Source organism: Equus quagga, chromosome 5, assembly GCF_021613505.1.
Source record: "Equus quagga isolate Etosha38 chromosome 5, UCLA_HA_Equagga_1.0, whole genome shotgun sequence".
NCBI lineage: Eukaryota > Metazoa > Chordata > Mammalia > Perissodactyla > Equidae > Equus > Equus quagga.
The window spans coordinates 65,997,082-66,024,838 of record NC_060271.1 but is presented as its reverse complement, the minus strand read 5'-3'; the positions used below and the strand labels follow the sequence as shown (position 1 = coordinate 66,024,838).

General features: G+C 39.5%; 2 protein-coding genes across 6 annotated transcripts in view; one reads left to right on the top strand and one right to left on the bottom strand.

Annotated features, from left to right (window-relative positions):
* Window positions 1-699: 699 nt before the first annotated feature.
* On the bottom strand, window positions 700-19,115 carry KRCC1 (lysine rich coiled-coil 1). 4 transcript variants are annotated; one of them, XM_046663153.1, is made up of 5 exons: window positions 18,922-19,115; window positions 11,731-11,842; window positions 5,734-5,839; window positions 5,190-5,364; window positions 700-2,104 (listed from the first exon to the last, which is right to left on the bottom strand). In XM_046663153.1, exon 5 carries the CDS (start codon window positions 2,080-2,082, stop codon window positions 1,312-1,314), a length of 771 nt encoding a protein of 256 aa, XP_046519109.1. In that variant the 5' UTR covers window positions 2,083-2,104; window positions 5,190-5,364; window positions 5,734-5,839; window positions 11,731-11,842; window positions 18,922-19,115; the 3' UTR covers window positions 700-1,311. The 4 variants fall into 4 exon arrangements, with proteins under 4 accessions (XP_046519109.1, XP_046519108.1, XP_046519107.1 ...); XM_046663152.1 differs by having other exon boundaries at window positions 5,190-5,302; XM_046663151.1 differs by lacking the exon at window positions 11,731-11,842.
* Window positions 19,116-26,849: 7,734 nt separating this feature from the next.
* Window positions 26,850-27,757, top strand: part of SMYD1 (SET and MYND domain containing 1) — a 43,867-nt gene continuing 42,959 nt past the window's right edge. For both annotated transcript variants that reach the window (XM_046660097.1, XM_046660096.1), the window contains exon 1: window positions 26,850-27,011. In XM_046660097.1, the coding sequence (XP_046516053.1) occupies window positions 26,875-27,011 (137 nt within the window). In that variant the 5' untranslated portion in view covers window positions 26,850-26,874. The remainder of the gene's footprint in view (window positions 27,012-27,757) is intronic.

Here is a 27,757-nt window from a genome sequence, read left to right as displayed (position 1 = left end):
TGTATATTCTTTGTTGTGGGTCCTTCTAGTTGTGGCATGTGGGACGCTGCCTCAGCGTGGCTTGATGAACAGTGCCATGTCCGCACCCAGGATTCAAACCAACGAAACATTGGGCCGCCAGCAGCAGAGCACGCGAACTTAACCACTCGGCCATGGGGCCAGCCCCACAAAGAGAGATTTCATATCACAGAATCTTGTTGTCATCTAAAACATTTTAGAGGCCAGTCCTTCTAGTCATATTTGATAATGAGGAAAATGAAGTTCAGTGACTTCCCCAAAGTCACATAACAACTTGATGGCATAACTGAGATTAGAATCCTGGGATTCAGATTCCCAGGTCATCACTCTTTCTATAACAAAACAGTGATGCTCAAATACTTGATATGCTTATCACAAAAAAGGGGATTATAAGAATGAAAAGATAGGCTAAGAAAGAACAATCTAATGGAATTTTATTTCTTATAAATTCCTCTTTCTTCAACATCTATTTGGAAAAATTGTGGTCATTCATAGATTTATATCCTAAAAACTGGGTTTAAATATGAATAAGCAAGGTATAATAGATAAGGAATTTTTACAACGGTAAGTGTGACCTACCCAAAAGATCTCCCCTTAAGTACAAACTACTCAGTTATTGCTCTTTCAAAAGAAAGTTATCATTGAATGGGAACAGATCACTGACACAGAACAACAAAATGCAGAAATTAGAACAATTTATTATAAACATTTCCAGAATATAAGCTGATTTTGTATAAAGACTCTTTGAAGCTTTAAAACTATATGTAACCTTTATTATTATTAATCATTATTATTATATAATGTATTTCATTTTCCCCACATTCCAATCTAGAAAACACACTGCAAGTTAGATTTAACAAAGGAAAAAAAAATCAATCTAAATTGCTTCATAGAGAAAAACTAATGAATATGAAAATACCCCACCCAAAACTAAAACAAACCCAATCAAGAAATAGACTCTGCAAAGCCTCTTAATCCTCCAATTTAAAATAAATGACCTCCCGAGAAAAAAATACCTCCACTATCATAGCAATTTGATGAATAAAAGCAGTGCTACTCCCATTAAGAGAAATTATATTATATATAAGAAAAATGTAATAACGCTTTTAGAAAATGAGAAAAAGTAATTTCCACGTTGGAGAGTAAGCACACTAAATACTTTCTGTTCATTGGCCTTTGTTAGAAGTTAAAGTATCTGTTCACATGCAAAAAGTGATACGAACATGAACATTATAACACCAAGGTCCTCAACTATTTTTTCAATTTAACCTCGGGAGAACCAACTCAAGAGCTTCAAAATCCAAGGATAGACTGGTCCCAAAGCATCTCCTCCTCTGTTCTTTCTTTGCCTTGTTCCTTTTTCTCTTTTCTATGCTTACGTTCCTCTTTCTTAGAGGCTACATCTCGGCTTTTTTTCTCCTTTCGATTCTTAGGCTTTTCTGTACTGACCCTGACTGTTTCCCTCTCTCTTTCGTTTCTTTGGATGCTCTTGTGTGTGTCTAAATCTATTTCCTCACAAGGTTTTTTCCTCTTATGCTTGGGCCGCTCCTCCTTTGGTTTTTCTCCGCCTTCCCCGGGGTGCCTTTTCCTCTTCTGATGTGTCTGTTTATGACTGGCTTGATGGGCACTGGTACTGTTTTCTGAGCAGAGGTGTTTGTAACCAGATTCTACACTGTATGAGCTATAATTATACTCTTGCTGACTAAGGTTCAAGGGTACTGGTTTTTCTGAGAAACAGTCCCTGGTGAATTGACAGTAGCTCAGGGAGTCTAGTCTCAACCTGCTGTCAGGAGCTGGTAGCCACTGAGGTAACTGGTTTTCCACTGTTTGTGAGATAGTGCAGGATCTTGGGTAGGTCTGGACAGTTTCAGACGGGAGTCTTTGATCAAACATTCTATACCTGGGTCTGGAATCAACCTCTTCTTTGTACCCACGGGTTTCCAAATAGTCCTCTCTCATCTTTCTGAAACAAGTCTTTGGCTCTAAGCCTCTGGCTTTCTGCACTCTGATATAATCTTCAAGTTCATCTTGAAAAGAGTCATATGTCTTCTTTGAATGCTTCATTAGGTTGACAACAAGGGAGTCTCTGTAGAGAAGATGGGAGAAAACTCTTCTTACTAGACTATTTTATTCTGAATATTTCCTTTGCTCTTGAAGAGAGCTTTGAAAAAGAAATCAAAGAAGCCCAAACAAATTAAAACCTAATTCAGCATAAACGTTAAATATCAAGACACTATATGCCAAAAAAGAGCAGGAAGATAGTCAAACATCTCCCAGGCCACTCACAAGTAACTTTATCCTTCTCAGAAGTGGAATGAAGAGGGAAGAAAGGAGCTGACATTTGGATTCTGTTAGGTCTAAAAATGTAAGGCATGTACGGATGTGTGGTACACATCTGTGGTGGATGATGGCCTGATCTAAATGTTCAGATATTTTCTAAAGTTCTGATTAATCAGTTTCTTGTACACTGATTTCTAAGAGAAGTAATAGAACCATAGAGAAGTAATTTGACCTTTAAAATCTTCAGTTTACTCAAACAATATAAAATAAACATACATACTTACCTGACTACAATACTATAAGACTTAGTAATAAAAGGATGTTTACAAAATGGTTTGGGAATGCTGGAAATTAGAAATTCAGCTACGAGATAAAACTACTCTTAGGTATAGGGCACAAGGGAAGGTGAGGGAACAGAGTTCCGGATCTTCTGTACAGGGCTTGGATTTCATTCCGCTGCTTCTGATTGGTGAAAAAAGCATTCTGGAATGCCTTCTGGTTTGTTCTCTCTCTATTAAAGTTCTGGTGGGAGGGTTAAGAGAGAAAATGGAGGTGAAAGCTGAGAGGGGGTAGGATTCATGTAGAGAAAAGTTTCAGAAGAAATTTAAACTAGATATGCTAGTTTTTGTTTGCTTGTTTGATGCCTTTTTGGGGGGCCAGCACTATTCCCGAGTCTCTTTCTTTCCCCCACCTCATCTCTTGCATTAGTATAAGTATAGCAGAAAATGTACTTACTATGAGATGATAATGCTCTAGACACTTTTGGTGATATATTTTACCTCCAAAAATTAGGAGGTAGCATAACCCACGTAGAACTGAACATTTCTTCCCTTTAACAGAAACAAATAAGCCTGACATAACACTCTAAAGTCACCAATGATCAGCTATCTTTTCTTGAAATTTGAGATTAAAAATAAAGTCTAAATGAAGCCTAATTTGGTGAGTCAGAAAATTTACCTCCTATTTAACTTAAATAGTATATAAATTCTGAGTAGAATAAAATAATGTAACAAATATATGATTAAACATGGGCAAAACATTTAAATAGACACTTCAGAAAAGAATATATACAAATGGTCAATAAACACATAAAAAGATATCATTAGTCATCATGTCAATGCCAATTAAAATCACAATGAGGGGCTGCCCAGTGGTGCAGCAGTTAAGTGCGCATGTTCCACTTCTCAGTGGCCCGGGGTTCGCCGGTTTGGATCCCGGGTGCGGACATGGCACTGCTTGACAAAAGTCATGCTGTGGTAGGCATCCCACATATAAAGTAGAGGAAGATGGGCATGGATGTTAGCTTAGGGCCAGTCTTCCTCAGCAAAAAGAGGAGTATTGGCAGTACTCAGAGCTAATCTTCCTCAAAAAAAAAAAAAAAATCACAATGAGATACCACCAAGCATTCAATAGAATGACTGAAATTAAAAGAATGACAACACCAGTGTTGGTGAGGATGAGGAACAACTGGAATTCTCATACATTACTGGTGGGGATGTTTACAACCACTTGGAAAACAGTTTGGCGGTTTCTGAGGAAGTTAAACATAGACCTACCATATGATCAAGTTATTCCATTCCTAGATATTTACCCAAAGAAAAGGAAATATTATGTCCATGCAAAGACTTATACATGAATGTTCATAGCAGTTTTATTTGTAATAGCCCCTCAAACGAAAAAATCCAAATGTTAAACAACAGGTGAATGGATGAATAAGTCATGCATCACTTAACGACAGGGACACGTTTTGAGAAATGAGTCATGAGGTTATTTCGTTGTTGTGCGAACGTCACAGAGTACTTACACAAACCTAGATGGTACAGTCTACTACACACATAGGCTGTATGGTACTAATCTTATGGGACCACTGTTGTATATGGGGTCTGTCGTTGACAGAAATGTCATTATGCAGCGCACGACTGTAGTGGTATATCCACACAACGGAATACTATCAGTGATAAAAAGAAATGAACTAGTGATACACTCAACAACATGCATGAATCTCAAAATAATTATGCTGAGTGAAAGAAGCCTGACAAAAGAGAACATAATACATGATTCTATTTACATAATGCTCTAGAAAATGCAAACTTATCTATAGTAACAGTGGTTGCTTGGGGACAAAGCAGGATGAGGTGGGAGGGAGTAATATAAAGGGCATTTTTTGGGGTATGGATATGTTTACTACATCTTGATTATGGTGACCATTTTATGGGTATATACATCTATCAAGACCTATCAAATTGTATACTTTCAATAAAAAGTCACTAAAGGATTATAAAGATGTTGATAATTGCTGAAACTGGATGATGGGTACATGAGGGTTCATTATACTATTTTCTCTTCTCTTATGTTTGAAAAATTTTGATAATAAAAAGATTTTAGAATTAAAATATATCATAGCCACTGGGATGGCTATAATAAAAAAGACAGATGATATTAACTATTAGCAAAGAGGTAGAAAAATTGGAAACTTCACTCATTGCTGGTGGGAATGTAAAATGGTGCAGCTACTTTGGAAAACAGTTGGGCAGTTCCTCAAAATGTTAAACATAGAGTTACTCTATGACCCAGCAGTTTCACTTCTAGGTATATACCCAAGAGAACTGAAAACCTATGACCACAAAAAAACTTGTACATGAATGTTCACAGCAGCATTACTTAGAAAAGCTAAAAAGTAGAAACAACTCAATGTCCATCAGCTGATGAATGGATAAGTCAAATGTGGTATATTCACACAATGGACTATTATTCAGCAATAATAAGGAATTAAGTACTGATACATAGTACAATGTAGATGAAACTTGAAGACATGCTAAGTGATGAAAGAGGCCAGTCCCAAAAGAACACAGATGATGCAGAGATCAACAAAGAGATGAATGGAACCTTACCCTTATCACGCTGAGAACTTGGTGGAGAAATCTTATCATATTCACCCATTAATTGCTTCAGTTTTCTAGCGTGAACTTTCCCCAAATAACGAGAATGTGCAATAACCGGGGAGCTAAAAAACATGATGCAGAGATTACAAAATCTGTTTTTGTCCAATACTCCACTCCCAGTCACCTGAAACCAAACACAATCTTGTTATACAGATTAAATAATTCAAAGTTTAGAATTACATCATCAACACAGATCAATCATCTGAAAATTTACAAAATCCATCTTAATTTCTTATCATTTGCTTCCTGTAAATCTGAAGTAAAGCTAACTTTTTGAGCATGTATTTGACCCTGGAAAAATAAATATTTTGTTTATTTTAGAACAAAGTGATCTCAAATTCACAACTTTAAATTTGAAGGTAGCATTCATGATTTTGAATATATTTAGTGTGAATTAAGAGCTTAAGAATACAGTTTCACTTGCTTTCAAATCAAAGTATCAGTTTCAGTAGAAATAATCCTATGACTTATAAGCCTTTTATTTTCAACCTACCTCATAATGTGAGATCCTTTGTGATTCAAACTATATCATACTCCTCATACATCTTTCACAAAAGGTATCTGTAAAAAGTTCAATCTTTGTTCATTCAATGTGGTGTCTATGAACACAATAAAGGGAGATAAGACAGAAGATCATGTTAAACATTTAAGGTAATATTTTCAATCTTCAACTAGATATCATTTTACATACCATCTGAAATCTTAATTTCCTAAGTGCCTGCAATGCTTTAGTACTAGCTTTTTGCTCATTAGAATGAAATTTTAGTATGAAAACATTTAGTAAGCCTCTAATATTTAATATGTTTTTATTTAGTCCAGAAAATGCCATTATGAAGGAGAAGTTACTGGGGTACCAGTAGGAGTCTGGACTTTATGGAAATGATCTAGGGTACAAGTATTAAAAGGCTGGGTTAAGAAATCCAGCCTTGGCATTTTGTGTTTTATAGTAGAGAATTTCAAGAAATGCAGTCTACTTTAAGATAGCCACTGATTCTAGCAATACCACTAATGTCATCTGAGAATCACATGCAGGAACCACAAACCATTTTTACCTGTGGTAGGCAAGCATCCCCCATAGTTGGTACAAACACGACCACGAGCAAGGCTCAGTAACCAAGGCTCAGACAAGCCACTGAAAGCTATGAAACATATATTACTTCATAATTAAAAACTCCATAAAAATTTAATTTAAAGGTTCTACAGGATATCTTCAACTTAAGCTTAATTTTCAGTACCAGTGTTATGATTAAAAAGGTTTGCTTAAAAATACTATGTATTCAAGAGTTGTAAATCAGAAACATTTTAGAAAGGACTTGAATATTTTAAAATATTTCTTTAATATATATAGTATCTCTCTAAATTATTTTTGAGTTGTAAAGGGTATAATTTCATTACATTTGACTCTAAAGTCAGCAAGGTAAAAAGTTAACTAAAAAAGCCTTCAGAACCTCCCTTGATTTGGAATTAATAATCACAACCTGACCACGATGATGTGACATGATTTTTCTATTAAAAGTTTTTAATAAGAATAGGTAAATATTGTCTTTTGGTGACAAGCAAAACTTAGTAGAGATGGAAAATTTACTGAAGACTGGTCATTTAGAAGCTCAAGATATCCTAAAACAGAACAATGATTTCCCTCCTGGTTCAACCCTTAATACCAGATTTCCCATTTCTAAAAGCCAATGTTTTAAGCTGACACTGAGCTAAGAAACTTGGAGTCACCTTTAACTCCTTCACCCATCAAGCTCTTACTTTATTTTTCTTTATCTCTATTAAATAGTATCAAATTCCCAAACTCAAAATCTCAGCTATTTTTCTCCCGATCAAGTCCTGACTCATGTCAATTCTAGCTTTATAATGTTTTTTCAAAGCTATCCCATCATTTTTCAAGTCCCATAACACTAGTTAGTTCAAGTTTTCCATGCCTTTGGGCTTCATTAAACTCTATCACTATTAATTGAGTTTTGTCTTCAGGGTACTGTGGTGGGTACTGTGGGAGCAGGATAGGAAAAAAAGAGATGAATATTTATTGACTACTACATGCCAAACAAGATAATAGATTTTTCTTTCAGTCTTTTACCTCTGTAAGGTAAGTAGAATTTGCCACATTTTCAAGATTAATATATCAGGATTCAAAGAAATTAAAATAACTTGCTGCATGTGTTAACTGATAGAGCCTGATCTTAAACTTATTTTTACACAGCTGTTCTATACATTGGGAATTATAAATAAGTGAACAAGACAGTTCCTAATATCAAGGAATTTACAATTTTGTAAAAATGATAGGCAAAGAACTATAATGCAGGACAAAAATGTGTTAAGTGCCTAAGACACAGGAAGGTACAATGTCTTCCTGCTGAGGGGTTTGGGGAAGGTTTTATGGAGAATGGATTTGGATTGATCCTTAGGAGATGGGTAAAATTTAGAGAAAAAATATGTGAAGAAAGGGTATTCTGGAAGAGGGAAGGACATTAGAAAAGGCATATCTGCTTTAGATAAAACAAGGTATGCATCAATGTAGCCAAGGACAGCGCTGTAAAGGCGGAATGGGGCCAGATCATAATAGGCCTTATTTGAGCATTTGGGTTTCATTCTGCAGTCAACAGGCGAAGAGACTCAAAACGGGGATATTGGTTAGGAGGGTGTTGCATGCAAGAGATTATTGGGCTGAACCAGAAGAGTGGTAGCGGGAAGGGAAAAGAATTTAAGACACATCGTACAGGTGGAATCAAAGGAATTTGTGCTAACTGGGGAGAGAGCAGGTAGAAGAGAGGAGAAGCACAGACAACTCTAAGGCTTTCATCCTGGGTAAAAGTTACCTTTGTCAGAGAGGATAACAAAGAGAAAGAGAAGAGTTACTATTACTGTTATTGCTGCTGCTACTATTTCCCAGGAGGAGGGAAGTAGGGAGTGGAGTAGAGAAGCATAGTGTTCAAAAAGATGGTGAATTTGATTTTGGAATAAATTCAGATTCTATCAAATTCCTAACAACTTTCACATCTGTCCTTTCCTTTCCTCTATTCCATTCCTCTGTGTGTTTAATTCCTCCATGTGAAACTGGGTTTAAAAAACTTGCAAATGTTCCATGTCCCTTGAAGTTCCTGACAAATTAAGATTACAAATTAACATAGTTGGGCACTTGAACTAATTGCATATGTACCAAATTCCTATGGACATGGTGTGCAACAGGAACCACTAGAGAAAAGAAGGCAAGATAGGAAACTCTAGGTGTTGCAGAACTCTTCCCTCAGAAAAGTTTCACGCTAACCTTTATTCCATCTGCTAGTGAATACTATTTACTCACTACAAAGCTTGTAGCATTCTACAGTTTGAAGAACATAGACTTTGATTATTATGAGGTACAGTAAAATTATCACTTCCTCTGACCTGGCCACTATTTCCATTCTTACCATTTTATTTAGCTTAGCCTTTTTTTTTTTTTTTTAGCAGGTGTCATATTACAGATTTCCACTGACCTTTGTAATTGCTAAAATCCTAGAGGTAGCATCTCTCCTCCTATATTGGCTATCTTCTCCCATCTGGTACATAACATAACCGATTTCTTTTTCTAAATGCAAGACTTTATACTTCATCTTGTTACGGGCTTAGGCCACCATTCCTATCTATGAAGATGTTTAAATCTTGACATTCGCTACGGTTCCCATAGTTTTTATATGCATTCAGTATATGTCTTCACCCACGTCACTGGTAAAAACTTTAAGAAGGAGAATAGCAGGATAATACCTATGACATGCTTCAAAGAAGCCAACCTCTTTTTGCATCTAAGATTGATCCGTTGTTCACTAGCAATCTATGGTTCTAATCAGAAAGATATTCAGGATTTGATAGAATCTGAGTTTATTCCAAAATTAAATTTGGCATCTTTTTGAACACTCAATGCTTCTCCACTCCACTCCCCACTACCCTCCCTTCTTATGGGTCTGATTATTCAAATCTATTTGTGCTAAATAGAGGTCTTATTTTTCCATTTTGTTGCTATTTGAAAGATATTATGACATGCCCTCCCAAATTGTAACCATTCTTTCTACAGCAATGGTTCTAATCTCAATTATTTGACGAAAGCATTCTACAGGCAGGCAGGTGAACTTTTATTGCCAGGAGCTCTAGAGGGTATATAGCCTAAAGAGACCAATCACAAAACAATGCATTTCAAGTTTCATGGTTTACTTATAAAAACTCACATAAAAACTTCTTTTATATAACATGGATGTTTTAAGACTAGAGTTCAAGAAGTTCACTCTAGTCTTAAAACATCTACTTTACATAAAAAATCTTTAGTTAATCTTTAAATAAAATGTGCCATTTAAACTTCAAGTACTCCTAGCACACTGCTGATTACCTCAAAAACCTCAGGGAATCTGAGTATCCTCATTGAAGAAATATGGTCCCACAACATTCCTCTGACCTACCAGTAGATCTTTCACAAAAGAAAATGAGACATGACATCACTTGTGGTTTTAGTAAATCCGTGTTACCTTTTAAGGTTCATTTTTTTTTAGGTTCCTTTCAAAGTATTACATTCACAAGTGATCTGTTCTGTAACACTTATCCAGCATCGCCCTTACTACGTATCAGGTACCGTCTAGGCACTCATAAATAGTAATTAATTTTAGGGGCCGGCCTGGTGGCACAGCAGTTAAGTTTGCATGTTCCGCTTCGGTGGCCCGGGCTTCACTGGTTCGGATCCTGGGTGTGGACATGGCACCGCTTGGTACGTCATACTGTGGCAGGTGTCCCACATATATAGTGGAGGAAGATGGGCATGGATGTTAGCTCAGGGACTACTCTTCCTCAGCAAAAAGAGGAGGATTGGCTGCAGATGTTAGCTCAGGGCTAATCTTCCTCAAAAAAAAAAAAAACGCTAAAAAAAACCCTAATTTTATCCTCTTAAGACCCCTATGGGCTAAGTACTAATATTATCCACATATATATTTTTTTTTCTTGAGGAAGACTGTCCCTGAGCTAACATCTGTTGCCAAGTTCCCTTTTTTTGCCTGAGGAAGATTGTTGCTGAGCTAACATCTGTGGCAATCTTCCTCTATTTTGCATGTGGCATGCTGCCACAGCATGGCTTGACTAGTGGTGTTTAGGTCTGTGCCCTGGATCCAAACCCGCGAACCTTGGGCTGCCAAAGCCGAGCACGGGAACTTAACCACTATGCCACTGGGCTGGCCTGTTATCATCTGTATTTTATAAAAGAGGAAACTGAGGCACAGAAAAGTTAAGAAACATGTCCATGACTGCAGTTAGTAAATGACAGAAGCAGTCTGGCTCCAGAATCTGTGTTAACTGTTATGCTCAGCTGCCTTTCTAACTCATGTAAAACTTCTCAGTCCACATTCTAGAATCCACTCCTCCTCTTTTTAAAAATGGAAACATTTTCTGATCACCAGGCTTTACACATCTCTCCATAAAAAAAATTAAAAGCAAGCCATAAAATGAGAGAAAATATTCCCATCTCACATATTAGACAAAAGACATACTTAGAATACATAAAGAACTCTTATGACTCAATAGGACAAATTCAATTTAAAATGGGCAAAAGATCTGAACAGATACTTTAGAAAAGAATATATATAAACAGGCAAGTAAATGTGAATTAAAACCACAAAGAGATACCACTACACCACCACTAGAATCATTAAAATGAAAAGGGCTGAAAATATCAAGTGTTGGTAAGGACGTCAGACAAATGGAACTCCCATACATCGCTAGTTGAAATTTAAAATGGTACTTTACAAAGCAGTTTGACAATTTCTTTAAAAGTTAATCATCCACCATATGACCCAGCCATTCACTCATATGTATTTGCCCAAGAATAATGAAATAATATGTCCATGTACATAGCAGCTGTACATAAATGTTTATAGCAGCTTTATTTGTAATAACCAAAAACTGAAACAACCCTAATGTCTCTCAACAGGTGATTGGATAAACAAAATGTGGCATATCCATACAATAGAATTACTCAGAAATAGAAAGGAACAAAATAGCAATACACACAACATGGATGAATTTGAAAGTCATCAAGCTAAGTGAAGGACACAAAAGAGTATACTGTATGACTCTACTTATAAAACGTTCTAGAAATGCAAACTAATCTATAGTGAGAGAGAGATTAGTGGTTGCTGGCAACAGGAGTGGAGGGAGGGAAGGATTATAAAGGGGCATGAGAAAACTTTTGGGGTGGATGGAAACATTTAGCATTTTGTTCATGACGGTGGTTTCATGTCAAAAACTCATTGAATTGTACACTTCAAATATGTACAGTTTATTGTAAGTAAAATATATCTCAACAAAGAGTACTAGAGGAGCTTAAAAACATATAATGGATGTTTCAGAAAAAGAAATAATTCTACCTTAATTTATTAAACTGGATTTTTCAATGTTGGCTTTGTTTACAGAAAGATCATCTACCTAAGAAAGGCAAAGTCACCTATGTGGAACAACTGTCATTGTTGTTTACCTCATTGCTCGGAGGAGCCGGACACAGGGACTCTGCAGTCAGTTCTAGCACTTATCAGCTGTGGCAGCTTGGTCAAGTTTCTCAGCCTCTCTATGCCTCAGGTTCCTCATCACTAAAATAGGGATATAACATATACCTCAGAGCTGTGAGCCTTAAGATTAATATATGTAAAGTGCTTAGAAGAGTGTACGGCATACAGTAAGCACTGTAGGAGTGAGCTATTTTTATTGTTATTAAGAATTTCGTCTATTTAATTGACAGTGAAATGTTCTCTCAACCAGTTATTCTAGTAACTACAGAAAGCGCAATAAAGGAAAGGTTATGTGTAAACAAGGCTGGAGTACGTGACAGGAGTACTTAATTCTTTCTATTTCAAGCTAACTCATGTTTTAGAGGGACTTTTTTTAAATGAAAGTTGAAAGTTGGACTTGATCCTTATTGTCTCTCCTGATTGCTCTGATTCTAAACCAACTCTGAAGATTTCAGCTTATGTCCTGTGTTAATGTGTGCCATAAATACTTAATACCCCAAAGAGTATAGATTATCAAGCAGAAACACCTAGGGATCTTAGCTATTTTACTAGCTATTTACAGGCTAGTATTAGGTCCCAAGCAAGAAATAGTTTGTCTTAACTGAAATTCATCTAGAGTATTTTTCTTAGATGTATCTTCTACAACTCTTGTAAAAAACCTAGCAAAACTCTGAAAACTTGGATTCCTATTTGTACCGCACATGCACCACAAGCCTAGTTATAGATGAGCACCCACAGCGCCATTTACTTGCTCATTTACTTCCAGGAAAGATACCATAGTGCGAAGAGGAAGAATATGGAATCTTTTATTTTGGAGAAATGAAACTATGCAGGTTATTACTCAACAGTTGTACAAGGATTGGTCTTTTCATTTTATGTAACAGTATGTGAAGCTGTCATGAAAGTTAAACTAATAAAAACACTGCACATCAACCAGTGTGTTAAATATGAAACACATTGGGGCTGGCCCGGTGGCACAGCAGTTAAGTTCCCACGTTCCACTTCTCGGTGGCCCGGGGTTGGCCGCTTGGATCCCGGGTGCGGACATGGCACCACTTGGCATGCCATGCTGTGGTAGGCATCCCATGTATATAGTTGAGGAAGATAGGCATGGATGCTAGCTCAGGGTCAGTGTTCCTTGGCAAAAAGAGGAGGATTGGCAGCAGTTAGCTCAGGGCTAATCTTCCTCAAAAAAACCCAAAAGCAAACAAACACACGAGTAGTATGAATTACTCATAATTCAAAACTGTCTAAAAGGAGCTTATCTAAGAAACACTGTACTTTTCCTAATTCTAGACCTATCAGAGAGAACTTATTCCATTCTAACCCCTCATTTAGAAATTGCAAAACCTGAACTTTTGCATTGTATGAAATAACACACAAACATTTTAATGTGTCACGTTTGATGAATAAACTGAATTTGACTGAAAAATTTAATAAAAATTTTCATGCCCCACAGCACATTATCTGTGTCATGACATGGCATTAAACATAATACAGCATAAAGGTTTTCTTTTTGAGGAAGACTACCCCTAAGCTAACATCTGCCACCAACCGTCCTCTTTTTGCTGAGGAAGACTGGCCCTGAGCTAACATCTGTGCGCATCTTCCTCTACTTTATATGTGGGATGCCTGGCACAGCATGGCTTGACAAGCAGTGCCACGTCCGCACCTGGGATCCAAACCAGGGAACCTCGGGCCACTGAAGCGGAACATGCAAACTTAACTGCTGCGCCACCAGGCTGGCCCCCCATAAAGGTTTTTTAAAATGTTTATTAAATGTCTTTAATTTTCGAATAAAAACATTTTTGAGCAAAATTAGGATGTTAATTTGGTTTTAGGTGTAAGTAGCTCAATTCTTCCCGTTTAATAAATACACCAAATAAATGACATGGTCCTATATTTTTAAATCTAATTCACTAAGAAGTATTAAGACAGGTTTTATATCTCCATTATTTGCATCTTCTTTCTCTCAGCAATGTTATGTAGCATTCATTGTATTTTGTTAAAGTTATCCAACAGTATTTTGTTTTTTGTTGCAATAACAAATAGTATTTAAAAAAATCTCAACTTCTAATTACTTGTTGCTAACGTTTAGAAATACTATTGATTTTGTATACTGATCTTGTATTTTGTGCCCTTGGTAAACTCACTTACTTTAGTAGGCTTTTCTTAGATTCCTTGGGGTTTTCTACAGATGATCATATCCTCTGCAAATACAGACAGTGTTATTTCTTCCTCTCCAATTTGTACACCTTTTCTTTCTTTTTCTTGATTGTACTGACTAGGATCTCCAGCATAATACAGAATGGAAATCCTAAGAATGGACATCCTTGCCTTGTTCCTGCTCTTGAGTTTTGCAATCTTTAAATACCTTTATAATCTTAGGAAAGACTAAGCAGAGCACAGCATTACGTTTTAGGAGACTAGGTAACTGATTGTTATCTTTGCCAAAGCATGTTGTTTCATTCCTTTTTAACCCTGAAGGTCAAACCCCATTTAAGTTTTTAGAGATCTTAACTGTGCTAGAAATGCAGCCATGTACCTGTCAGCATCTTGAATACTCCTAGCTATATTAGTTATTAACTTTGCCTTTCAGGAAATGAGATTAACATCTGACCTATGAGTTTGCCAAACTCTAGCTATTTCACAATAATAAAACAATCCCCAAAATAACTAAGAGTTTACTGTGGCATATTTCCAATGACCAATACAAAGGGATTAACAATAACTGGGAGTCTAGTTACACGTTTAATATAAAAGGTGTCTTTATTTAAATTAAGTCTTTGAACATCAATAATTATAAGGACTCTATGGCTAGCCAGCTCAAGGATCATGCTTGTGAAGTTAGTTTTTATTTGGATCCAAGCCAGACATTCTACATCAGAATGCCATCAAATGCATGCCATTCCTTCTAAAGGGTTAGTAAATGTGAATGGATCTGTAAAAGGAGGAAAAAACCCCCAATGCTCATGTCCTAATATATGTGCTGAATATAGTAGTGGCAATCTTAAGTTAGTCATTTTAACATACTTAGTTAATATTACCATACTGACACTTAATAAATCCAGTGATCTGAAACAAATAACCATAAATGTCTCTCCAGACATCCTCCTCCCAACCATTCTTCCCAGTTGCCAATATTAGGTTTACAACATAATGTGCTCTGACGTGCCTATAGCAAATACGTTGTGGGCAGAGCACAGATTTATACAAAACAATGAACTACCCATGATATTTCAGGAGTCTGACTAATCCATATTTAAAACTGCATTTTCTCCACTTGCTTTTTTTTTTCTAATTTCCCTAAAAACATTACCACTCACCTCTTTAAAATGGCTGTGTTTAATTCATCTGTATATCCTTAGTACTGAGCATAGTACCTGGTACTTTAGCAGGAGCTCAATAAATATTTTCTGAATAAATGTAAGAAGGGCTATTAGCTAAATTTTCTGTCATTTGACTTGAATCTCTGCTTAATATCATGAAAACAAAGAAAAACATTTTTAGGCAATTGCTATGTAAATGGGTTAATGATTCAATAAGTCAGAAATGTCCTTCATTCTAAAACTGAGTCTATTTAATTTTTCTTTCTTAAAAAGCAGAAAAGCAAGAATTGTTTGTTGTGGTTTTGTTTTTACTGATTTGTCAGGAATATCATTACTTGGTGCAAATTTATTTGTCAAAAGTGTTTGAGAAACCTCATTGAATGAATTAGTGTCCTGGACAATATTATGACACCTTGACCGTAAATTCCATGTATATTTCTTTTCATATAAGTCTGGTCATGGTATTTATTTTTTTTGTGATTGAGTTTAATTTCTCAATTTCCTATTTGTAATCTTACACCTTCTATATCTTTCCTGCTTGCCAATTTTTAATCCTTACTGACTTTTGTTCATTATCAAGCCCAATACAGAGGAGCTCCTCATAAAAGTGTTACAGGGGAAAATGGATTAGCAGATGCTCTTCAAATTAGATTTAATGGTCCTATCAGGATGAAAGTGAGAGTGGAATTTTAAGAACCAGAAGCATGACAATTCTTTGGTACCTTTGGAGTAATTTCCTAATAAAGTCTTTTAAGAAAAAAAAAAGACACTGGCTAAGTACCAAGCAACACTTTTTTTTCTCTTCTTGTTTATGTACTCTCTTTTTTTTTTTTTAAAGATTGACACCTGAGCTAACAACTGTTGCCAATCTTTTCTTTTTTTCTGCTTTATCTCCTCAAACCTCCCCCCGACCCCGTACATAGGTGTATATCTTAGTTGCAGGTCCTTCTACTTGTTATGTACTATCTTAATTGGCAATTATTTAAGGCTTTTATAAATATCTAAACTAAAAGCATCTATTAAGTCCTACTAGTGTTTTAAATAGTATATCAAATATTTACATTTGCTAAGTAGCATTTAACTGAACAGTTAATGAAGGATATTTATCTGAAATAAAGTGACGACGTAATTTTTTAGGTAAAAAAATTCTATTTTGTTTTCCGAATCCTAGTGAATAGTCTCAACCCTAACTCAACAGAGATTTCATTACTCTTTGATTGTCATCCGATGGCCATTATAGGTGGAAATTTCATGTTTTATGAGTTGCTGCTCTAGTACAGTTAGCCATGGAGAGAGTATAACAGGAAATTTCAAAATCAGCTCAGAATTTTAAAACTGTCAAGGACCTCAGAGTTTGGTTAGTGCAAGAGTTCCTCAACCTCAACACTACTGACATTCTGGGTAGGATAATCTTTCGTTGTTGGGGGCTGCCCTGTGCATTTTAGGATGTTTGTAGCATCTCTGGCCTATACCAAATGAATGCCAATAGCACCTGTGCTCACTACACTCTTCCTTGCTCAGTGGTGAAAACCAAAAATGCTTCAGATCTTGCCCAATGTCCTCTGGGATGGGGAATTGGCGGGGTGGAGGAGGGGAGTGGGCAAAATTACCTCTGGTTGAGAGCATGCAATTGGGCTGGTCCAATTTCCCCTCCCCACAGATGAAACACTCTAAGGAAAATTTGGGACTTTGAAAATTTGAAGGATAAGTTAGGGACTTACTCAGGGTCATACAGCTAGTGGAGAAACTAGCACTAAAACCTATTACTAGTCAAGACTCCTATTGCAGTATTGTCATCATAGCACCTTGAAGTGGTCTAGAAAGGTTATTGCTAGCATTGTGTGAACTGACATTGTTTAAAGTCTTTAGTAACTGCACATATTCAAAGTCCTTGCAAAAAATAAACAAAATGCCAGGCCTGACGAAATGCTGTTTTTCCATGAGAAACTGTTTCCAAATCTTCCTGCAATCTGGCTGCGGGTGCCAAACTGAAGTGCAGGCTTGACATCTATAAACTACCCAGGCTCACTTGTTGGTGAGAGGCACGAAGTTTGGCATGAAGACAAAAAAAGTCAGATTTTATTTTTTTTTATCTCAGAACAGTGATTGAAGACACTAACTCTAGTCTTCCAAAGGTTGCCTTCACTAAGAGACCAAATGGAATGTCATTTAGTTGCAATGAATTTCTAATTTCCATTTTTAGTGAATTAAATTTATATAAAGTGCTTACAAAAATGTTTTAAGAACTTTACAATATTGTAGAACTTTGTCATTCCTCCAAAGTGAAAGGTGTAAGAGATTATGGAATAGCACACAAAAATAGAATATATCATGGAAGAGGGTGAAAAAATTATTTTTATGAGGTTATTATATTTACTGATGTCCTTCCAGGAAAAAGGAATGTAAATTATTCTACAATATTCTGATTTCCACCATCTTTCACCCTGCAGACAAAAAACAACATAAGGTAACACGGCAAATACTAAAAGTTAATTATGAAATTGAAGATGGCTAAATGTTTTATTGAGATCTGCAGTGGGATCACACTCCACCGTCTAAAATCATTCCCCAAACGGCCTTAAAGCCTTTTCTCACAGTTCGGAGCAAGCAGGCTGTTTGCAGGTTTATAGTACTTGTAAGAACTCAAACATTTCCTAGATTGAGATGATCAAGAAACAGCTTTTTTGTGTTAGGGGCAATGTCTTGGTGAGAACTGTAAAAACTTCCCACAGGAACGGACTTGACCAAATTGTAACCTGGCCTCTAGGAGCCTGAGGCTGAATCCCTGGGATGACCCAGCCCCGTTTTGGGCTCCTGTTTGGAAAAGCTCAGGGCTGTCAAAATAAATTTATTGTTTGTTCTAGCCAACACCTGATGATAGGTCCCTGACCTCTTTTTTTTCGAGAATTAACTAAAAAGGGCTGACAATTGTGCATCCTTCCACTGTTCTTTTGAGATGTCTGTCTGTCTCCCACAACTTCTCAAGGACCTGAAACTCATTCCTTCGAAATGTAACCATCAGGAAGGGCAGGGCCCGGCTAACTACCGTGATTGCCGGTAACAAAGCAGAGCCGACCTCACTGCAGTTACAACCCTCGGTCATTTCTCACCTCCCTGCCTCGACTTGAACCCCACCTCTCCCTCATTCCCTCACTTTCCCTTTAAAATCCCAGTCACTGCGCACATCGGAACGGAGCTCAGCTCTTTCCCCACTGTCCGTAGTGACGGAATAAAATGTTTCCCTCGCTCTAGTGTCCGCCTTTGTCATCTTTGACACGGGTAGACAGTGGATATATTAAAACTCAGGCCACTATGAAGAGAGGCCTGTAAATCTCAGAAGCTTGCTTTACAGGGTGTTATCCTCGAAAAGCAGGAAAACGCCCCAGAGGGATCCCTCGAAAGCCTCCCCCTCTTCCCACGCTCCCTCCGCCTCTCCCCGAGGAGCCTGCGGGAAGTCAGTTTCCAGGATGTGAGTTTCGCCCAGCGCACGTTCACTCCCGTCAACGTCTCGGGCCTTTTCTCTGTCCCTCAATCTTGGCGTTTCCTCGTCGATCCCCTTCCCTTTCCCTGACACTCCAGGGCCACAGCCTTCTAATGGCCGCCTCTCTGTCCCACTCGAACCTCAGCACGCTGAGGCGCCCTTCCCCTCCACACTCCACCGGCGGGCCCAGCGCCCCTTTCCGGGGCGGCGGCTGGGGCGCCGAGTGGAGCGGAGGGACGCTGGCCCCGTCCAGGTCGGCCATTTCGCAGAGTCGGGGCGCGCCCGGCGGGCTGGGCCGCAGAGCTGAGAGCCTGAGGACCGGCCGCCCCCGCCGCCGGGCGGGAACTCACCTTCTTTGAGGCAGGGGCGGGCGTCTACAACTACTGTCCCCCTCCCCGCCAACGCCGCCGGCCGGGGGATAGGCCGAGGGGGAGGTGGCGGAGAGGCAGGGACAACCGCTGCCTCCACCGCCGCCTCCGCCGCCGAGCAGGCGGGGTTGGGGGAGGAGGCGGAGACCGCGCTTCCTGGGGGGAAGTCGCCGCCACCACCGGCGGCTGACTGGACGGCGCCGACGCCATGGCGGAGAGGCGCGCTCCTGCGCGTGCGCGGCCGCCGGGCTCCCAGAAAGCCCCTTTAGCCCCGACTCCCTGTTTGCTCCGCCCCCTTCATCCGCCTTTTCCGGGGCTTCGCTCTAGCGTCGCTCCCCTGGCTCAGTCCTGTGCGGTTCAGGTACCCTGCCGTGGGGAGGGAAGGAAGAGCACGCGAGGCCAGTCGCCTTCGGAGAGTGACTCTAAAACCAACTAAGAAAAAAGGTCTAGAAATCCGCGGATTCTGCCTCCAGAGTATCTGAAAAATACATCATCTCCTGCTTTATCATTCTTTCCTTTGCTAGGGCCTTTAATACACAGTGTAGATTAAACAGGATCCTTGGTCATGATACGTTGTCATCATTGGTCCGTAAATGATCTTTCTCTTTCTCTGTCAATGTATGTATATATGCATGTATATACACACATATGTTAGCATCTCATTCCCCATCTTCCAAGGAAATCAGTACCCTGGTTTGTAGTCATTTCCTTGCATGTGTATCTTTACCACATACATGTATGGCTAAAAAAAGTTTAGACTGTTTCTGAATTTCATAAGGTTTATCTCTCTCTCTATGCAGTATTCTGGGACTTGTTTCACTCCACCTGTTGAGGTTCATCCAAGCTGTTGTATATAGATGTTACTTACTTGTTTCACTGCTGTATGATATTCCACCCATTTTCCTGTTGATGGGCATGTGTCCTGGTGTACTGTGCAAAAGTATCCCTCCTTTCCTGTCACACTGCCCTTGCCTAATTCCAGGTTCCCAACATCTTTTGTTGGAACCATGGCAATAGCTGCCTAACAGATACTCTTCTTCTGACTTCACCACTCCAATCTACTCTCTATAGAGCTGCCAAACGGTTCTGTCTAGAAGTTGTCACTGGCTGCCCACTATCTGTTGGAGAATTGAACCGTGAGTTCTACCCAGCTTCTGGGCACCTCCCTGATCTGGTTATCTTCCTATTGCTCTCACTGCCCCACTCTGCTTTCACTTTATGATTCAGCAACATTAAACATTTACTGATTGCTGTAAATACCAAGCTATTGCATAACTCAACTTATTGTATATGCTGGGCCCTCTCCCTGGAATGTGCGCCCTCTAATTCCTAATGAACTCCTCCTCAGAAGTAAATACTATCCTGAAAGCAGCATTTCTTTATACTTTTGCTACGTATGTATGTATCCTTAAGTAACATGAAGTATTGCTTTGTGTGGCTTAAAACTTTACGTGAATGTTATACATACTATTTATTCCTTTGCAATTTGGTTTTTTCACTCACTGTTTTTTTTTTTTATAAAAATGCATGCTGAGATGTGAGGTTCTAATTCATTCACTTTCACAGCTCTATGACCTTCCATTGCGTGAATACACCATATGCTATCCATTCTCCTATTGATAGGTATTGAGTTTGTTTTCCATTTTTGCTTTTACAGACAGTGCTACTTTAAAATTCCTCTGCAGTCTCCTTGTGTATACATGTGAGAGTTTCTCTGGGGATTATACTTAGGAGATGCTGCTGCTTTTTAACTAGGATGCCTCCATAATACCCACCTCAAAGGGTGTTGTGAAAACATATGAAGTAATGTAAGTAAAACACAATTTCAAGCATTTAAACAGTTATTGTTGCTGTTAGAGTAGCTTTCAAATGTACATGAAACACTAGGACATAAAAGACAAGAGTCTGGTGCCAGAATGATAAGCTGAAGAAAAATACGTGTGCTCCTGTAGCTCCCTCGATACCCAACAGATTACACATGACAGCACATGTCATGCTATTTCTTTATCTCCACATCTCTGCTCATGCTGCTGTGTCCTTGGGCCTGAAGGACAGGCCCTTGGGCCTGTGGAAGCCTTTCCCCTTTGCCTCCTATATCTCTCTTTGTAAAGATGTACCATCTTTGCATGCTCTTCCGTAATCCTCTCTAAATGGTCAATGTCTTGAAGACAGGGCCTACATTTTATTCATCTTTGTATCAGGGCACTGAGCATAGTGTTTGATACTCTGCTGACAAATGCATGTGGAGCGAGTGAATTTAGGAATTCTTGGGAGGAAAGCAATTTGCAGCTAAAGACTTTTTGGACCCAAGGGAAGAAATATGAAAGCAAGAATGCTATTTTAGTAAGAACGCAGAGACCAGAGAGAGTGTGAACTTTTGTCAATGATGTAATTATACAGGATATAATGGACTATTAAGGAAGGAACCTGCTCCTGTCATCCTGGAATGTGAGTGCCAGATGTGCACAAGAACTTTTTCTTTGATCCTGTCATGGTGATTATGAAATGAGTGAAAGAATCAGCCTGTGAATGCTCTTGGCAGCACAGAGCTCTTCCTGGCCTGTTTAACATTGTCAGGCATTAAGCTATTATTAGTCTAAAGCAGGAGTTGGCAAATATTTTCTGTAAAAGGCCAGAGAGTAAATATTTTTGGCTTGTGGGCCATATGTTCTTTGTCGCAAATATTCACCTTTGCTGTTGCAGTCTGAAAGAAGCCGTAGAAAATATGTAAACAAGTGAGTACAGCTGTTTTCTAATAAAATTTTATTTATGGTCATTGAAATTTGAATTTCATGTAATTTTCCTATGTCACAAAATATTCTTCTTTTGATTTTTTTCCCCCAACCATTAAAGAAGTTACAAACCACTCTTAGTTCATGGGCCCAAAGCCTTGTTGACCCCTGGTCTAAGTGAACCTTAGTTCCAGGTGTGAAGGAGATCGAATTCAGTGATAAAGGACTGATCTTTTATCAGGCCTTCGAAACTATTTAAAATCTTGCAACTCCCTTGATTTGCCACTAGATGGTGGTCCCTGCAGGTGTGTGGTTCAGCCAGTGGGCCTTTCAACAGAGGGGATGATTGGAGTTTGTCCGGGGTTTGATAGATCAGCTGGTGCAGGATTAGTACAGGCTCACGAACTTTCCCGATGATTCAAAAGTTATCACAAACCATTACTCTGGGTTTCATTTATGTCTCCACCTTCACACTTATTTGTACATATTCCCTGAATGGCAACATACCCAACTGAAGGGAACGCAATCACTCTCTCAGGCCTCTGAGATTATTATTTATTTATTTACTTTTAAAGATTTTATTTTTCCTTTTTCTCCCCAAAGCGCCCCGGTACATAGTTGTATATTTTTATTGTGGGTCCTTCTAGTTGCGGCATGTGGGATGCCACCTCAGCTTGACTTGATGAGCGGTGCCATGTCTGTGCCCAGGATCCTGAACCGGCGAAACCCTGGGCCACCGAAGTGGAGCACATGAACTTAACCACTCAGCCATGGGGCTGGCCCCCTTCTGAGATTATTTACACAAAGGCTCAGGATAATAATATGAATACAGGCTGTGGTTAAAGATTTAGGGGCTGCAGTGTGGACTTTTGGAACAGATTCTGCCCGAGATGCAGGTTAACAAGTGGAGCTTATATTAAGAGGATACTTGAAGCCCAGGTCTAGTCTTGTGATAATTCACTGACAGATCTGTCCAAAAGAGCCCCCATTCCTGGCCTCTTCATGTCACCTTCTTGTACCCTTAAGGTGTACGACTGGGGACCCAGCTTTCCCCTTGCTGAGCATGTCGTGCCTCAGTTGCCTCACACCTTATTTAGGGTGTGGGAGTACTGGGTAGCCATGGTAATGTTCTTAGCATGTGTGTGCGGCCTGAGGTGGGAGGAGGTGAAACAGAGGGAGATAGAGCCATAGCGGTCCTTCTTCTCATCCTCTTGTCTGGAATCTCCCAGCTCAGACCTCCTGGACTAGGGGTCCTTTGGCTTGAACTGTCTCATTTTTCTCCCTTTATCACCACCCTTCTTTATCCAGACACATTAAAAAAGTAGATTAGAGGGCTATTAAAATTATTAACAATAGAAAAAGTTTCCATCTTCTTGGCGTGGAAAAAGGCTCATCTGCAGAAATGTGATTGCGAAGGTCTGTGGAGCTCAAGTCTATGATCTTAACCGCTACCCACATTGTCACATGGTTAGGTCCACTCTGGCACCTCGCCTCTCAGGAAACACAGAATGAATCCACTCCTTCTTTTCTACTTCAATGTATGACATTGAAGAAAACTCTCAAGTCCTTCCTGAATCTTTTCTTCTCTGGCTAAACATCTCCAGCAGGGCAATAAGAAGTCCTTGTAAAACTCTGGATGTACTTTTCCTGATGACTAAGGACAGCAGTGCCTGATGGAGGCAGTTCCATCACTTAGGGGGCATTTTAGAAATGTGGGGGAACTTTTGGTTGTCACAATGATTATGGGGTGCTACTGGCATATTGTGGGCAGGGCCAGGGACACCAAGAAGGATTTGGATCTCTGTGGAAAGAAAAACTGAGGATACGGGGGCATGTGTGCAACAAGGCCAGATGGGCAAAAACTTTTACATAGGATTTTTATTAATTTGCAGCCTAGTAGGGCTCTGTGTCCCATTCCTCATCACTAGCCTGATAATTAGTGCCACCATTCCCTGTCTCATGGATCCTTGCCAGACATGCTAGATGTCTTAGAAAGCAAGGGACATCCTTATACATTGAAGAATCTCTGCCCATTCTTCACAGCCTCAAATATCCAGATGTGCATTTCAGGTACATGAAAACCTTGTTTATAATGATCTGAGTCTAGAACTCTGTTTTATATGTAATCATGAAATAGTTTTTGTAAAGTTTTAATATACTCTAAATTTTTCAAGAATGCAACTTCTTGTTAACTGAAGGAAGATTATTCTTTCTTTCCATCAGAACTTGACTAAGAGTTATTTGCCATTTCAGAAAATCATGTCACAGACAACAATGCCCTGTGTGGTATTTGTGCCCCCCAAATCAACCTACATTTATAGCTCTCACTGTCACAGTGATCCTGCTGAGAGGAGCAAACATCTGACCACTTTATCATGTTTTTTAGAGTAGTTGTGCCCAAGCGTATGCCTAGTGAACACATTGACATATTTAATTTACAATGCATATATGTAGTTTTATTATAAGTTAACTTTCATTTTATTTCTCCCTTATTAGGTTAGGCTAATGTCTTAGTCCATTCAGGCTGCAATAACAGAATACCACATACTCGGTAGCTTATAAACAACGGAAATTTATTTCTCACAGTTCTGGAAGCTGGAAGTCCTAGATCAGGGTGCCAGCATGGTCTGGTGAAGGCCCTTTTCTGGCTTGCAGACTTCCTGTCTCCTCACGTGGTGGAAGAGAAGGTCCTAGTGATCCCTCTGGAGCCTCTTTTATAAGGCACTAATCCCATTCATGAGGGTTCCACCATCATAATTTAGGCACCTTCCAAAGGCCCCACCTACTAATACCATCACCTTTGGGGGTGAGAATTTCCACATATGCATTTTAGGGTGATATAAACAGTTAGATCATAGGAGTTAGTAATTTACATTTTTAAGGTATGAGCTAGTAAATTATATTATACATGAATTTCATTTCAGAGTAGCAAAAGGGATGTTATGTAACGTTTACCATAATGAGAGATAAGTATAATACTTTGTGTGTTAGTTTCCTATGGCTGCTATAACACATTACCACAAACTCAGTGGCTTAAAATAACGCAAATTTATTACCTTACACTTTGGCCCTTTCCTCCATCTTTAAAGCTAGCAATATAGTTTCTTCAGATGTCTCTCTGACTCTGACCCTCTTGCTTCCATTGTCACATCTCCTTCTCTGACTCTGACCCCTCTGCCTTCCTCTTATAAGGATTCTTGTGTTTCCATTGGACCCACTTAGATAATCCAGGATAATCTCCCTTTCTCAAGATCCTTAACTTAATTGCATTTGCAAAGTCCCTTTTGCCTTGTAAGGTAACATATTCACAGGTCTGGGGATTAGGACCTGGACATCCTTGGGGGCCATTATTCTGTCTACCATACTTTGGTAATGTAATACTTGTTGCTCTGATGAGGTTGAGATGGACAAACATAACTAAAGCACCGGGCTTGATGCCCCCTCTCTCTTTCTGTTCTTGGGGCAGGTAGATTTCTTCCCTGACCTCGGCTTGGGCTGGACCTGATCCAGGGGTGCAGTGTCTGGAGAAGAACAACCTTATCCCTGCCAGGCTGAGCCACTGGTCCCTGAGGGAAGGCTCTGCTTATTGCAAGGCCCTGAGTTGCCAGGCAGTGTGGGTCTAGGCATTCATTTGAAGCTAACCTGGATTAAAGAACTCCTTTTCTTTTCTTGGGAGCATGCGATGTTTACTTTTTGAGGCACCCAAATTTAAATGTCTTAAGTTGTTTTGCTCTTTGGGATACATCAGAAGTCACTGAGATATTCTCCAGCTCTAGGAGCTATGTGTTCTTACCTAAAAATCAGGATATATGGTCTGACAAAGGATTTTCCAGCTGCTTCCGAGAGTCAAAGAAGTTTTAGGAGATGCAATTTGGTTGAAGACACAGAATTTCTAGCACATCTTGATAGTTCGGGGAAGATGATGTGACAGAATAAATAAAATAAAATAGCTATTGTTGAATGAATTCTTTATGAAGTGCCACACGCTGTGCCGTGTCCTTTGTATATATGATCTCATTTAACCCTCACAACAATCCAGGGAAGGAGAAATGATCACCCTTGTTTTACAGGTTCTGACTTGAAGTCATAGAGGTGGGCTCAGAATTCAGATGCAGCCAGTGCTTGTGAACTACTACACTCACAGAGATCCAGGGCACAGGGTTCTTGTAAATAGATGCATCCCCCAAACTAAAAATGTTACGTGGAAGATGAACCAGATCTGTGAGAGTTTTTCTTTTCAACTGCAGTGAGAGCTGCCTGGCCATCAAGAACGGTGGCATTTAGCTCAACGGGGATTTTAGAACTGTCTCTCCAATGTCTTCACTACTGGGTAAGAAGGACAGAGCACATTGGTTTTTTTCCTGGCACCAGATATATGTTTAAGGGAGATTTGGTAGCAAGATAGAAATGGGAGTTTTCATTTTCAAGGCCTGCCTCCTCTCTCTACCAGCCTGCCTTCAGCACACCTGGATCCTCAGTGATGCTAAGAGCAGGGAACTCCCAGACTTCCATGCCCTAGGTGGGGGTGCTGTGGGAGCCCCAGATAGTATTGGAGAAGAAGGATGCCCCATGGAGTGTAAATTGTACGGTTATGTAATATGCCAAAGGGGTCAGTTTCACGTCTGCTGCTTTCTGTGAACAGTCCTCCCATGGGAGAGGCTAGGGGGACAAGAGGCCCATCTCACATGAGAAAGTGTGAGCCTGACTGCTGAAGGATCCCAGAGCAGCACACATCAGCTCGCCTCTTCTCTTGGATCATTTCAGCTGTCTGCTTTGGATTGACAGAGGCATCTGGCTGCTAAAAATACCCCACTGACCAAGTAAGTGCTCCCTATTCCAACTAAAGCTGAGCACGGCTGCCATCCAGGACTGAGATTCTTCTTGCAAAGAAAGTTTTCAAAAGTTTTCAGGCCCAATCCCAGCACCACACCAGCCCATGGTCATTTTTCTGCTCTGTCACCTTTGTTGGGTGATGAATGAGACCCTTCCCAGATCACTGGCCTTTTGCCTGCCCCATCCCTGCCTCCAGGAAAAGTGGTGGAGGGGGAGGTGAGGACCCAGTGTCAAGAGGGGGTAGGGAAGGGGAGGTGCTTGTCCATTTATAGGCTTGCTCTTTGGGATGCTGAAGGTGTTGAAATAGCAGCACCGACAAGAGACTTGGCTCAGTGTTAAATATCTGCCCTGCTGCCTGAACGACTGTGAGATGACAATAGAGAGAATGGAGAACGTGGAGGTCTTCAATTCTGAGGGCAAAGGCAGGGGTCTGAAGGCCACTAAGGAGTTCTGGGCTGCGGATATCATCTTTGCTGAGCGGGCTTATTCTGCAGTGGTTTTTGACAGGTATGAAATGTGGGCAGTTGCCTTCTTTTCTCCTGTTGGTTTGGCAGGTGCCAAACTCTAAAATACTTTGCAGTCAGAATCATCAGGGAAGGGATAAAATCCATGTGACCAGTTTTAACAAAATGACACTTCTGACAACTGTTTTCCGGCATAACTTTTTCTGCAAGGAGTCATTGTCAGCCTGATTTGCTCTGGTCCTTGGGAGGGTTGTAAAGGTGAGCACAGGCTTTGCGGCACTTTCTCCCAGCACCAGTGAACTTGGCTGAGTGTGTGCGCTGCGTGTGGTGAGGGAAAGGCAGTGGAAGGTGGGTGTGGTGCTGTGGGTAATGTTTGCTTACAGAAGGCTCCACGATTTTAGCTTCTTGGATATAATACATATACTAGAGGATAAAGTAATTACTGAGACTTTAAAAAAGCAATTGTAAATACACAAGTAACACTAGAATCTATTTACCTTTGAAAAATTAGGATATCACCAATGAAGCTGGAATGTCTTTTTACCTTTCCCGCCTCGCATCCCGGTTCCCTCTATCTTTCCTCAGAGGTAATTTTGTTATGATTTTAATGTGTTTCCTTCTAGAATGTTCTTATACTATTACATATATATATATATATATATATATATTTGCACTTACCAAAATGTATAGCTGTAGTTTGCCTAGTTGTTTTTTTTTTTAAGAAATGGTATCCTACTTCAGACGTCACTCTAGAACTTGCTCTTTTCACTAAACAATGTATTTTTGATA

Bases quoted from the DNA above. Each gene is read 5' to 3' on its own strand.
- KRCC1 (XM_046663153.1), bottom strand. From the start codon at position 2,082: ATGAAGCATTCAAAGAAGACATATGACTCTTTTCAAGATGAACTTGAA.